We start from the raw sequence: 13,015 nt of genomic DNA on the forward strand, positions 1-13,015 counted from the left end.
AAAGTGTACTTTCCTCACCTAAAATACTATCGTCTACTCTTTTTCATTAATACTTTCAATAATTCAGTAACTCTTTTTCTAATTAATACTTTTGAAATATTATTAATCATAATATTATCATTAAATAAATAAATAAAATAAATTTGACAAGTGTAAAAAATAAATAAATCATTAAATATGAAATTATTTTTATTTTATTTTAAATATGTAATATATTTTATAATGTAAATATGTAAGAATTAAGACTGTGTCAGAATTATTTGATTTGTGAAACAATTACAGATTTAATTGTTTATGTTTAAGATAAAATACATAGGGCCCGTTTGGCACGCTGTTTTCAAGGCAATATATGCTACCAAAGACAATATATTGTCTGTTGTTACCAAACGGCCATTTCATGGCACGAACACCAATGCAATTTTGATACCATATTATTGTAGTTTTAAAATTGTCGATTTTGATACAATTTTGAGACAATTGCATATTTCGTACCCATTTTGTCCCCAGTATTTTAGTGAGTTACCTAAAATAACCCTACCTTTTATTAACAGAAATCAAGTCGTGCGAATTCTCTCTCTTGTCTTCTCAGTTGTCAAATTTAGGGCAAAACACTCACTCACTCCTGCCTGCGCCACTGCCTTGCAAAGAACGGAGACATTCCGCCGGTGAGATTCCTTTCATCTCTGTATTGTTTTCACTTATCGAATCTTTCATTCTATGTTTCATTCGTCGATTCCTGGTTCACTCTCTTTTGATTGAACCAAGCACGATATGGTTTATGGGTTTCTTGGTTTCTTGTGTTAATCGATTTGTGCGAACGTTCCATATTTTGCTCTTGATTTCATTTTACTTATCTCAAAATGGTTTCTGGGTTTCTTGATTTCATTGTTCTTATGTCGAAACTGGGTTATGGGTATATTGCACATTAGGGAGATCCGATTTTGAAATTGGTTTTACGAGATGCATTCGAGTTAGAGTTATGTTTATTGCAAACAATTAACAAGATGGTTCAAACCTGATTGGGTATCCATTGGTTCTGCCTTTCTGAGTTTCTTACATAGCTGTTACGGCCCCATTGTCTCTGATATTGGATTATTGAGATTTCATCTGAGTTTGTTGCATATATGTTATTCACTTGATTGTTATACAGTTGCTATAGTAATGAGATTTTTTTCATGGTTAATTTATACATATTGAACATGGATTGAAATTAGATTTTGATTAGTGTTACAAATGTTTATTTAGATATATTAGTTAAGTTGAAAGATGAGTAGGAAGGGCAAGGATATTGTAGTTGATGCTGGGGATGCAAAGTTTAAATGGGATAATAAGAATATGAAACTGTTTCTTGACATGCTTACTGTGTGGAAGAAAAAAAATGTTGGGTTGCTTAAGTGGGAGCCAATTTCTGAAGAATTTAAGAAAGTCAGTGGCTTCACTTGCACACCCTTGAAGTTGAAGACAAAACACGACAATATGAAACAAAATTGGCAGCTGTTCAATAGGCTAAAGAATTCAGAGACTGGATTGAGATTCAATGATGAGACAGGGAAGGTAGAGGCTTCTGATGAATGGTGGGATGCAAGGATTAAGGTCTGATATATTTTTTGTTTAAATTCCTTATGTAACTGGTTCTGTGATGCATATGTTTAACTTATACATTCTGCCGGTTATTGATCTAATGTTGCAGGAGAATATAAACTTAAAAAAATTTCACTCAACTGGATTACCTTTGCGTGAGGAACAGAATAAGCTTTGGGGTGGTGCCACTGCCACTGGTGATGAGTGCATCTCTCCTGCCATAGCTGATGTTGATGACAACAACACTCCACAGCCTGTTCAGATTGATTTGGAGCATGGACCAGATGATTTTTCAATAGGGTCCTCTCCGGTGAAGACCACAACAGTAAATAAGCCATCTGGTTCTACTTCCAGAACCCGCAAGAGGAAGAATAAACCCGTTGAAGATGTGATTAACCCTGAGTTTAAGGCATTGTGATTGGATTTGAAGACCACTAGCACAGAACAGCGTGAGTATTTTGCTAGCAAGAAGGTGTATTATGACAAGATGACTATGGAGCTTGATGATGTGAACACTTATGATCAATGTGTGAAGGCGTTGGGTGAGCTGCATATCCAGGAGTCTTATGCAGATATATACTATTTTGATGTTGAGTTGTTTGCTTCTCGTGTCCATAGGAATTTATTTCTAGCTCTTCCACATGAATCGCGTTTTGGATACATTGAGAGGCTTTACAACAAGAATGGTGGATTTGCTCCAAGTGGCTAGTGTGTCAAAAGTCCTATTAATTTGTGTACTATTTTTATTTTAAATTGAACCCATATGCATTAGTAATTGTAGTGATTATCTGAACCTATTTATCATTATGTGTACTCTGAGTTATGTGAACTTTGTTTGCTTATCCAGTGATATGTTTAATTTGATTGTTCACTTTGTTTATTAGCTCAACATTGATTGATTGAACCTTTTTTTTTTATTTTTGAATGCTTCACAGATATGGAATACCATAGTGACAGCAGTGATGATATGATTGACACATTGCAGCTTCAATCCTTGCGGTAGCAATGCATTATGAGATGGGAACAAGTTCCACAAACAATTATTCTGGTAGAGGTAGTGTTCCATGTCGGACTTGTAAGTTCACAGGATATGATTGGGTGGTTGATGTCTTAAATGGTAACCCAGTTCGATGTCAAGAGTCCTTTAGAATGTCTGTCAATGTTTTTAAGAGATTATGCAGGGTACTTAGGGATGATTATGGACTAGAATGCTCCAATAAAGTTGGGATTACTGAGATGGTTGCAATGTTTGTCTTCATACTCGGACATGCACAGTCAAACCGTGATATTGGGGAGCGTTTTCAACACTCTGGAGAGACCATTAGTCGCCTATTTCATAAGGTGTTGCAAGCGGTTATGAAGATGTCCAAGGAGATAATTAAACCAATAGGAGATCAGTTGAATGAAACACCGACTTACATTAGGGAGCATCCAAAAGTATGTTATCGCATATGTTTCAAAGACTGCATTGGGGCACTAGATAGGACACATATTCCGACTGTTGTCACTCCCGAGAAGAGACAAAGGTATACTGGGAGAAAAGGAGTCCCAACACAGAATGTGTTGGCAGTGTGCGACTTTGGCATGTTGTATACCTATGTTCACTTGGGTGGGAGGGATCCGCACATGATAGTCGGATTTTGGAACATTCCTTGCATCGATAGATTCTAAAGTTTTCAAAACCACCTCTAGGTATTAATATAAGTGTACTGTTTAGTGGTTGTTATTATAATCTTATCAAAAAATTAATTACAAGTTCTATCCATTTTAATCGTAGGTAAGTATTATTTGGTGGACGCTGGATATGCAAACAAGACAGGTTTTTTAGCACCATACAAAGGTGAAAGGTACCATGTTCTTGTATTCCAGAATGGGGCCCCTGTAGCTGGACATCGTGAGGTTTTCAACAAGGCACATGCCAAGCTTAGAAATGTCATCGAACGGACATTTGGAGTTACCAAGAAGAAGTGGCGGATTTTGGGGTCCATGACTTCATTTGATACCAAGATACAGGCAAAGATTGTGATAGTGTGCATGACCCTTCACAATTTTATTAAACTCAATGCTGACCTTGATTCTGATTTTAATGAAATTGAATCAACGCCTGTGGTCGAAGATGATATTATGCCCGATGTTGTCATAGAAGATGTGGTAGAGGATGAAGATGACAATTTACTCATTGATGACGCCAACATGGCACAGTTCCGGTCATGTTTGCACAACAACTCATGACTATATGATGCATATTTATTTTCATTTATCAAAAATGTATGAACTTATTTGAATTTCTTCCATATTTTGGTAATATGGAATATTATGGAACTCTTCTATTTAACTATTTATAAATAGTTAAATTAATTATATTTGTTTTATAAATTAATTGTTATATTTTCTGTCAGTTATATGCATATGTTATCATTAAAATGCCTAATACCCCTGCATGTCATCTGCCCCAGAATATTACCCAGCATATATGTTACCAGCATATATATTACCAGCAAAAGTTGAACCAAACAGCACAAACCATTTAAGTAGCATATCTGCTACCAATATTGTCCAGCATATCTGCTACCACTATATCTGCTACTATATACGCTACTGAAAAAATTGTCTGTCAAACGGACCCACAATACCTAGTACGTAATTTGCCACAGCATTTTAAACAGAATATATGCTATCAACATAAATTGAACCAAACAATTTTAGCATTTTAGACACCATATATAGGGTCCGTTTGGTAGATAATGTTGACAGTAGCATATATTACAGATAATAAATGGTTGTAATAAATGATAGCATATATGGTTGTTGAAATGCTGATAGGTGTTTGGTTATACTTTTATTGGTAGCATATATGGTGTTAAGATTGTAGTGTAAATTACATGCAGTGGCATTATGCATTTTAACTCAAATAAAATATATTAGATATTAAAATAAATTAAAATAATTTCTTACTAGATTATTTTATTTATTTTATTAATTTATTTTCTTTAAGATTATCTTGAATCAAGCAAAATTGGTTTCTAATTAATGAAAGGATAATGCTTAAGACTCTCAAAAAGTAACTCCCAAAATACCGCTATTTAATATGGAGTGTTAGATGTGAAGTGGGTCCTACATGTGTGTTTTTAATCAATGGTTATTTTAATGTCAAATAGATTTGAATAACTTTTGGGGGTCTCTAGCATTGTCCCTATTTTCCCTTGCACAGTCTAACCCACTTCCTCTAATTCATTTCCTTTTTTTTGGCACAAATTATCCATTTCCATTACCAATCTATTAAGGTGAGTGCGCAAACATGTTGATGAAAACCTTGATCTTAATGGAATTAAGAACAAGGTTGAGTTGAGAGAAATCTCTCGATTTTGAGAATAAGTCTCGATTTTTGTTTAATTTATTTGATTGATCAAAATAAGTACAACTCTACCGGCTTATATGGCCAAAGCAAACAATCAAAAACCTATTCAAACTAGAAGACCAAAACTATATAGAAAACTACTTTATTCCTAAGCTAGACTAATTAAAAGAAAATACCAACAAGAATATAAATACTAAACAAATATTAATTGGAAGTAAATACTAATAATATAGGAAACTAGACTAACTAGGACATGTCTTTCCTTGGTTCTCATCATTCTCTCCCTCTTCAAGACTATCTTGTCCACAAGGATGAAACTGCATCTTGAACAGCTTTTAACCACTGCATTAGTCTCCCTTTCTTGGATAAAACTCGACCTCAAATTTTAAATAGTAGTAGCAATAAAAACCCTATCAAGAATAACATCATCGATAAGAAGAAGCATGTCTTTGACCAATACTTCCTAGAACCCTCAACTTCAATTATCAAAGAGTGCAAAGGATTCTTGACATTGCTAAACTAGTTGGGAATGACAAAATCAACATATTCAACAAGTAACATAATATTGTCAGGATTTGCTAGTTGAATAATGTCTCATTTTTCCACCTTGATCTCTTCTTGCAGCAACAAATCTCCTTTGTTCGGATAATCATCAAATATTGGGACCGATAATTCATCTATTCCTACATCAATAGAATTCACGTTCAAGTCTTCCTCTTTTTCTTCATCGAAAATAGACATTGATAATTTTTTCATATCATCTTTGTTCTTGATGAGTAAGTCGTCAATCTTATCTAGCTGTTCCTGGATTAGGGCAAACTGTTGTAGAATCTCCATGCGAAACGCTTGAAGGTTGGCTTTGATACGATTCTTGTTAGAACCCATGACGAGTTCTCTCAATGAAAGCACTAATGATGAAAACCTTGATCTTAATGGAATTAAGAACAAGGTTGGGTTGAGAGAAATCTCTCGATTTTGAGAACAAGTCTCGATTTTTGTTTAATTTCTTTTATACCTCCAAATAAGTACAACTCTACCGGCTTATATAGCCAAAGCAAACAACCCAAAACCTACTCAAACCAGAAGACCAAAACTATATAGAAAACTACTTTATACCTAAGCTAGACTAATTAAAAGAAAATACCAACAAGAATATAAATACTAAACAAATACTAATTGAAAGTAAATACTAATAATATAGGAAACTAGACTAACTAGGATTTATCTTTTCTTGGTTCTCATCACATGTCTACGACAACCCATCTTGTCCTTGCACCATGGAGTCCAATACTGGATAGGGTGAAGCCAGCACTCGAAAACACCGTGAGCGGACCTGCACGAATCACCTTTCATACAACCACCTTTCTGGAACTTGGCACATGCCGTATCTGAGTAGTGGTACCGGCGAGCCTTCTCTCCAAGATGTACGAATGGGCATTCAATCCATTGAAGGGTAATATCGCCATTCCAAATAAAATCAAGGTCATAAGAGGAAAATGGTTGGAATTTTTCTTAGAATTGTCCATTTATGAACCATTTCATTTTGGGCATTATATTATCAAAAAAAATTCCGAATTTTTGTGCCAACAAATTGTTGTTTGATTGCAGGGATGGAAATTTCTCCCCGACATGCCCCGCCCTACACGGATTTTCCCTGACCCGAGACTTGTGCGGGGCGGGGACAAATCTATTTACAGCTCATCTGTAAGTACAAGGGAAAGGAGCTACCGGAGACGGAGATTTTATTAGAAAGAGCTCAATCCATTTTTGAGCGCAAAAGCCGAATCCTATTACGGATGGAGGAGCTTTTTCCGGGTAGGGGCTGGCTGGCTTGTGGACGGGGCCCAGTTTCTCAAGACCAAAAAGGGCAAGGACTATTCAGAGGATAGTCTCAATGCTGTCTTCGAAAGTCTTGGGCGCAATGGCCGCGATAGCCCTTACTTTTCCCAGTTTGCTCTTTCTAAAAGAAACTCTTTTTAAAAGAAACCACCGCCCTTGATCTGGGACCTACCTACCCACTCATCAATCACGGTGTTCAGCTGACTTGCACTGATAGACCCCTATTGTATTGGAATTAGGCGCCCATCTTTTGACTGTTGTCAACTAATCTCTTCAATGTTCGATTCTACTCTATGTTAGAACATTTCTGTGAATGCTATTCTGATTTAAGTGGTCCTATTCTCTTATAGGGCTTTCTTCTTCATCGGCACCTGTAAGAGTGTGTTTGGATTGAGGGATTTGGAAGGAAGGGAAAGGAAAGGAAATAGAGTTTCCTTCCAATTCCCTTTTTTTTATCTATCCAAACATGAGAGAGGGAAAAATAGTCTCCATTCCCCTCCCTTCCCTTCTCTCCCCCTCCCCTCCCTTCTCTTCCCTTCCCTTCCCTTCCCCCAAATCCCTCAATCCAAACACACTCTTAAGAGCAGATAGGGAAAGAGAACTCCTAAACCAAACCTAAAAGCAGTCTATTTCTTATATACGCGACCGCCCTGCCATTCCTCATTCAAGATAGGCACAGGGGGGAAAGAAAGAGAGAAGCGCATCCAAAACAGAAGCCAGTTCCAGCAGAGTCAAAGTCAAAAAAGAAGGGCCCATAGGGATAGGAGAAAGAAGAAGAAGGAAGGAGCTTACTAAGGGTGGGCGGAACGAGCTTTACTTACTATAAGTGAAGGGCATAGAGACCGCTTTAGGCTAGCTTATGGGTTACTTATGGGAGTGCTCTCTCAAGAATGAATCAGGAGTCGTTCGCACATAGCCTGTTTAGTTTTAACTTCCTGCTTGAGAACTCGTTAGTCGTTCGCTAAGCTTCCTGGGACGCTGGTCGAGCTAGTTTAATCTGACTCTCCCTTTGGTCAATCCGCTACGAGGTGGGTAGGGACGGGTATGCCTCCCAACTCAGCCTGCTATACATGTTCATATATATATATAACATAATATAGATAAATATTTATTTGTCTAAACAAATATTAATTTGATATTATTATTAAATCAAAGTAACACATAAACTTGTTTGGTAAGTCTAAACCCTAAGTCCCTAAATATAATATTATCATACTCTTAATTAGATTGAATAAATGTTGATAAAAACTTACTCTAAACCCTAAATTAAATATGACTCTCTAGTCTCTCTTCCTAAATCAATTAAATTGATATTGATAAAAACATAGGACCTAAACCTTAAGTTAAACATGACCTATATTCTTAAATCCTAATCTCCAAAACCCTAAAGGCCCACCCAAAAACCTAAAGGCAACCCTAAACCTAAGCACTAAACCCTAAAGCCATGACCATATGCTCATAGAATAATGTAAAATTTAAAATCAATACCCATTAACTATTAAGTCATTAATTTAAATTCAAATATTAAACCTTAGCACAAAACCCTAATTGAAAGTTAATTATTGGTATTTAATAATTGAAAGAAATATGTCTAAAATTAATAGTTGAGAAGTACAACTAACATTATTTAATTGTGTTAAAAGTATAATAGGTGGTATGTAAAGATAATATTTTAATTAGTTGGCAAGTAAAACATAAAAGTAGCTTTGGTATGTTGGTTAGTCCATTACTCTACCAATTAGAAGTCTCAAGTTCAAATCCTAAGATGTGTAATTTAATTTTTCAATTTTCAAAAGTGTTGAATTGGGACGGGGCGGGGACTCAAATCCTAAAATGTGCAATTTAATTTTTAAATTTTCAAAGATGTAGAATAGGGACGGGGACCTGCGGGCAGGGACAGGACAACCATGATTCGCCCCCGCCCCATTGTCATCCCTATTTGGTTGTTGTCAACAATTTATTGTTGAAAGACCATAAATTGTGCATCAAACGGAGAGATGCTATCATTTAAACCAACAATTAATTTTTCAATTTTCAAAGATGTTGAATCTGGACGGGGAGGGGCATGGGGACCTGCGGGCCGAGGATGGGGCATACCCTTGGAGGTGCAGGGACGGGACGGCCATGATCCTCCCCCGCCCCACCTCGTTGTCATCCTTATTTGATTGTTGTCAACAATTTATTGTTGAAAGACCATAAATTGTTCACATAAATTGTGCACCAAATGAGGAGATACTATCATTTAAACCAGCATATATGCTACTTTCAAAATTTTCCACCAATCAAATTCTAGGCAATTTATTTTGGAGTTAAAATCAACGTTTACATGCTTGCATCGCGGATACAATGTTGTGCTACCACTCAAATTTGAGATATGTTAGCATATGTTATTGTAATTTAGTATAATATATTATTATAATTTAGTCCCTTCAGTTATTTTTGATTTGGACAATGCTACAGTCTCCATTTTGTAACCCCTAAACCTATGTGATATTAAAATAGTCATTAATTAAAAACACACAGATAGAATCAACTTCACATCCAACACTCTATATTAAATGGGGATCTCTTGGGGGTCTCAAACATTATTCTTTTGATTTAAGTTCTTCTTTTGGCCCTTTTTTTTTTATCTCAATTTACTTAATCTCAAGGTTTGACTTTGACTCTATTTCTTTACATGAGGGTTCTTCTTTTGTCTCCTTTTTTTTCTTCTAAATTTACCTAATCTCAAGGTTTGACTTTGACTCTATTTCTTTACATTTTAACTCTATTTCTTTACATAAGGGCTCTCTTTGTACTACACAAGATGATCAAGATTATCATTCTTAACCCACTGTACAGTGTAATAATGGAATGGGAACACGATCCGGCAATTCAAGATGTTCATGTAATCAAACATTTAACAAAAATGATAAGGATCCCAAAATTTTGGTGTCTCAAATGTCACAAATATGATATGCCTAACAATGAGTGGATTTGTTAGAGCCCCTTCCATTTAATTTGAAAATAAAATAAACCACACATCATATTTGGGATTGAGATACTATTTTTTGGATCCCCATTACTTCTCAACATTTTAATGCCGTAAGTTCGACAAAACTAAAAACCTATAGAATTGTGCAACAAAAGGAATTCCATAGACAGAATGGCCAAACCACATGAAAGCATGCCAATTTGGCTGTTCAATTGGAAAACATCAATTTGCGGGTGTCATAATTCCACTAGGCACTTAACAGCACGCATGCCAAACAGGCACGATGGCTCCTCCAAAGAAAATGTGTCAATTGGCTTCTTTGCTCACCTAAAGACTCTTGACATGTATAATCTAAAAAATTTGCAGCTGCTCCTTACTCCCAAGAAGTGAATCTCCTTCTCAAGAAGAAATCAAACAGATCCACTTGTTTTTTCAACAAATAAATACAGAAGGATCCTAGGATAAACCTGCCATTGAGGCCCAGATATTTTCTAAACCGAAATGCATATTCTATTCCGAAAGAAAACCAGCTCCTTAACACCCATCATATTTGGCTTCTGAAATACTAACTACAGCAGGCAAACTGTTACAATAAATAGCTTTAGTAAGTGAAAAAAATGGGATTGAAATCATTAACTGGTCTATTCTACACTTTCTCACGTTAAACTGAACAGAGAAAGCATGTATCCTAGCCTTCAGTGGATGAAAAAATGGCAATTGGCAAGTCTTCTGCCGAGAAGTAGTTGAAGATTACTTCATCTCAAATGATAGTTATAGTATCAAAGAAGACACTGACAATGCATCAATATAGGAAGCAACCACATTTTGCAATAATGTAATGGTGTACCTAAATAATGAGAGGGAAAAGTAACAAAAGCACCATATCTTTGTTATTACCATCACTTCATCATAGGAAGAAGGCACTATTTGGATTGAGAGTGGTCAGACACTTGTGAGTTATCCATTTTGAATTTTTGATCAAGATTGATTTACAAGTAGCAGAGAAAAAACCTGTTGTTCCAGCAGTAGCACAAGTCCAACCATGCATCTACACTCTTGAGGAAAAAAATAAAATAAAAACAAAGGGTCCATGCTTGCCTAAGCTGGAGCAAGTTCCCAACCTAACAGTGTTATATTTGTTCACCTAGAGTTCCAATCCAGCAAATAACCATCCTAATCCAACTGAAGATTTAAGGTTTTCATGAATAAGAGAATGGTCGTTTATTTAATCTTCTTCTACTCTCCATTTCTTCTAGCTCATAATTTTGTATTTGTTTTCCCAACAATCTACTCAAGTACTCTCCTCTTATAGGAATTATACATCACTCAATGATTCAAAAGACATTAAAGTTTAAAGGTTCTATTCCATTTGTACATCAGCAATAAAAAGGTTTTTCAATGCAATGAACACTAAGAATTTAGCAACCTTAATTATTCTTCAATAGCATAAACTAACATTCTCTGTCAATAATATTTGTCATTACGGCTCAACTCCAAACAGAAACTTTTAAACTCAATCTCAAAGCAAACAAAGATACTAAATTTCCATCCTCTGGCAAAACAGAGATAGGCAGAGACAGATCTTCAACCATCACACAAATATCGACAATAGAACAAAGGAGAACTAAAATACGAGTGCAATCGGTCATCATCAACAGATGCTACCTCTATAACTACCATTCATTCGTTACACTATATAAGCCAAGGACACCTAGACTTAAAGCGCAAAGTAGCCACAAACCCTATCTACAATGAGCTGAACCAAGAAATCATAAGCAACACAGTACCAGAGTCGTTGACTAAAGCCAATGCAAAGAGAAATTGCCTTAGAAATATAAAAACTACCTCACAAAGCAAGAGCTTGTCCAACATCCCCACTATGAACATCCCAGAAAACACCTCCAGCATCATCAGACTTACCAATATCAATAGCAATAGCACCAAATATAGCCCTGAATGCACCACAAACCACAGCAGGAGCTGTAGAATTGGTCTTGGGAGAAACCCTTACCACCTTGTGCAATCCAAGCCGTGTCCCATCAACAGCGCACGATGACTGTTTGGAGATCTCCAATTTGCGTTCGTTGAGATCTTTGGAAGACATATCTATGTTTTTTTGAAGGAATCTCAGAGAGATCGATGAGTCAATCACATCAGCCCCAAGGACGCTGAGTGCCTTGTTGTTCTCTTCAGAAAACGAAGGGTGCGTCATCGCGCGCCGGAGAAGATCAATCTTCTTGAAATTATAGCTGGAGATGGAGGAAGAGCAAAAAAAGTGCTAAAAAACTGAGGCATAGAAAGCAATCTACTGTTAGGTATGTACAAATGTGCTCGCAACAGAATAAAATTACCGAATTTGCTTCTGCAGAGTTTCGAGAGCCGTATCGAATGGCGAATTGATGTCGATTCCCCTTCTCTGATGCTTACTCGACGCGTGCACCTGCAAATAGAACCAATCGGAAACAGAGAAAGCGATCAATTTAAAACACCTCACTTAATTTCTATAATTTTTACTTTCTCCGCAACCAAACGGAAAGGGTACAAGTACAGACTCAGGGTTCCAAGAATCATTACCAGAGACAGAGAGGTAACAGTGAAGACGAGAACGATTAAGACAGTGAACCGACGGAAATGCATTTCTTTCATCGATTTCTTCAAAGAGAAGAACAGCGAGCACTTTTTATCTTTCGATTCGATTCCCTCTCTGCTAAAATATGCTTGTGAAACAACTTATCATACAAGGAGTCGTCGGGAATAATGCTTAGTTGACTTGTAGTCAAACGCTCATGACTTTTGTTTGTTGCGAAGGCGCACCCCAATTTGTCTCATACTTCTAAATGAAGTTGCCTCTGTCTTTGGAACTCCAAGGGAGTTGGTTGGGTGATAAATTGACGGTATTAACTCTTTGTTAAACGCAAGAGGTCATAGGTTCAACTCTCACGTTCAACAAATTTCTTTGGAGTCACCCCCATTGATCGAGGCCCTACAATTGCTAGGTGCATGTAGGACGAGAGGACTCATGTATCTGAGGTTTCTCGTGTAATGCGAGGTTCAATTCCTGTAAAATGCGAGGTTCAATTCCTGTAATTGCCTGGTGCATGTAGGATGGGATGACTCACATTCCCAAGATTTCTCATATAAGATGAGATCTAATGTGACCGTGTCTTAGAGGAGTTACTCGTTAAAAAAAAAAGTATCGTCAATAATCTTAATCTCATTTGAGAATGAAAGCCTTATGATAGCAATTGTTATAGTGTCTCCAA

General features: G+C 36.4%; 3 protein-coding genes across 3 annotated transcripts; 2 read left to right on the forward strand and 1 right to left on the reverse strand.

Annotated features, from left to right (window-relative positions):
- Positions 1-627: 627 nt before the first annotated feature.
- Positions 628-2,410, forward strand: LOC119980210. Its single transcript, XM_038822823.1, has 2 exons — positions 628-1,593; positions 1,691-2,410. The coding sequence occupies exons 1-2, from the start codon at positions 1,267-1,269 to the stop codon at positions 1,997-1,999; spliced, it is 636 nt and encodes a 211-aa protein (XP_038678751.1). The 5' UTR covers positions 628-1,266; the 3' UTR covers positions 2,000-2,410.
- Positions 2,411-2,586: 176 nt separating this feature from the next.
- LOC119980708 lies at positions 2,587-3,813 on the forward strand. Its single transcript, XM_038823504.1, has 2 exons — positions 2,587-3,190; positions 3,359-3,813. The coding sequence occupies exons 1-2, from the start codon at positions 2,587-2,589 to the stop codon at positions 3,811-3,813; spliced, it is 1,059 nt and encodes a 352-aa protein (XP_038679432.1).
- Positions 3,814-11,169: 7,356 nt separating this feature from the next.
- On the reverse strand, positions 11,170-12,501 carry LOC119980495 (protein NUCLEAR FUSION DEFECTIVE 2). Its single transcript, XM_038823208.1, has 3 exons — positions 12,327-12,501; positions 12,104-12,192; positions 11,170-12,001 (listed from the first exon to the last, which is right to left on the reverse strand). The coding sequence occupies exons 1-3, from the start codon at positions 12,396-12,398 to the stop codon at positions 11,599-11,601; spliced, it is 564 nt and encodes a 187-aa protein (XP_038679136.1). The 5' UTR covers positions 12,399-12,501; the 3' UTR covers positions 11,170-11,598.
- Between the last annotated feature and the right edge of the window lie 514 nt (positions 12,502-13,015).

The sequence above is a fragment of the Tripterygium wilfordii genome, chromosome 16 (assembly GCF_013401445.1).
Source record: "Tripterygium wilfordii isolate XIE 37 chromosome 16, ASM1340144v1, whole genome shotgun sequence".
Classification (NCBI taxonomy): Eukaryota; Viridiplantae; Streptophyta; class Magnoliopsida; order Celastrales; family Celastraceae; genus Tripterygium; species Tripterygium wilfordii.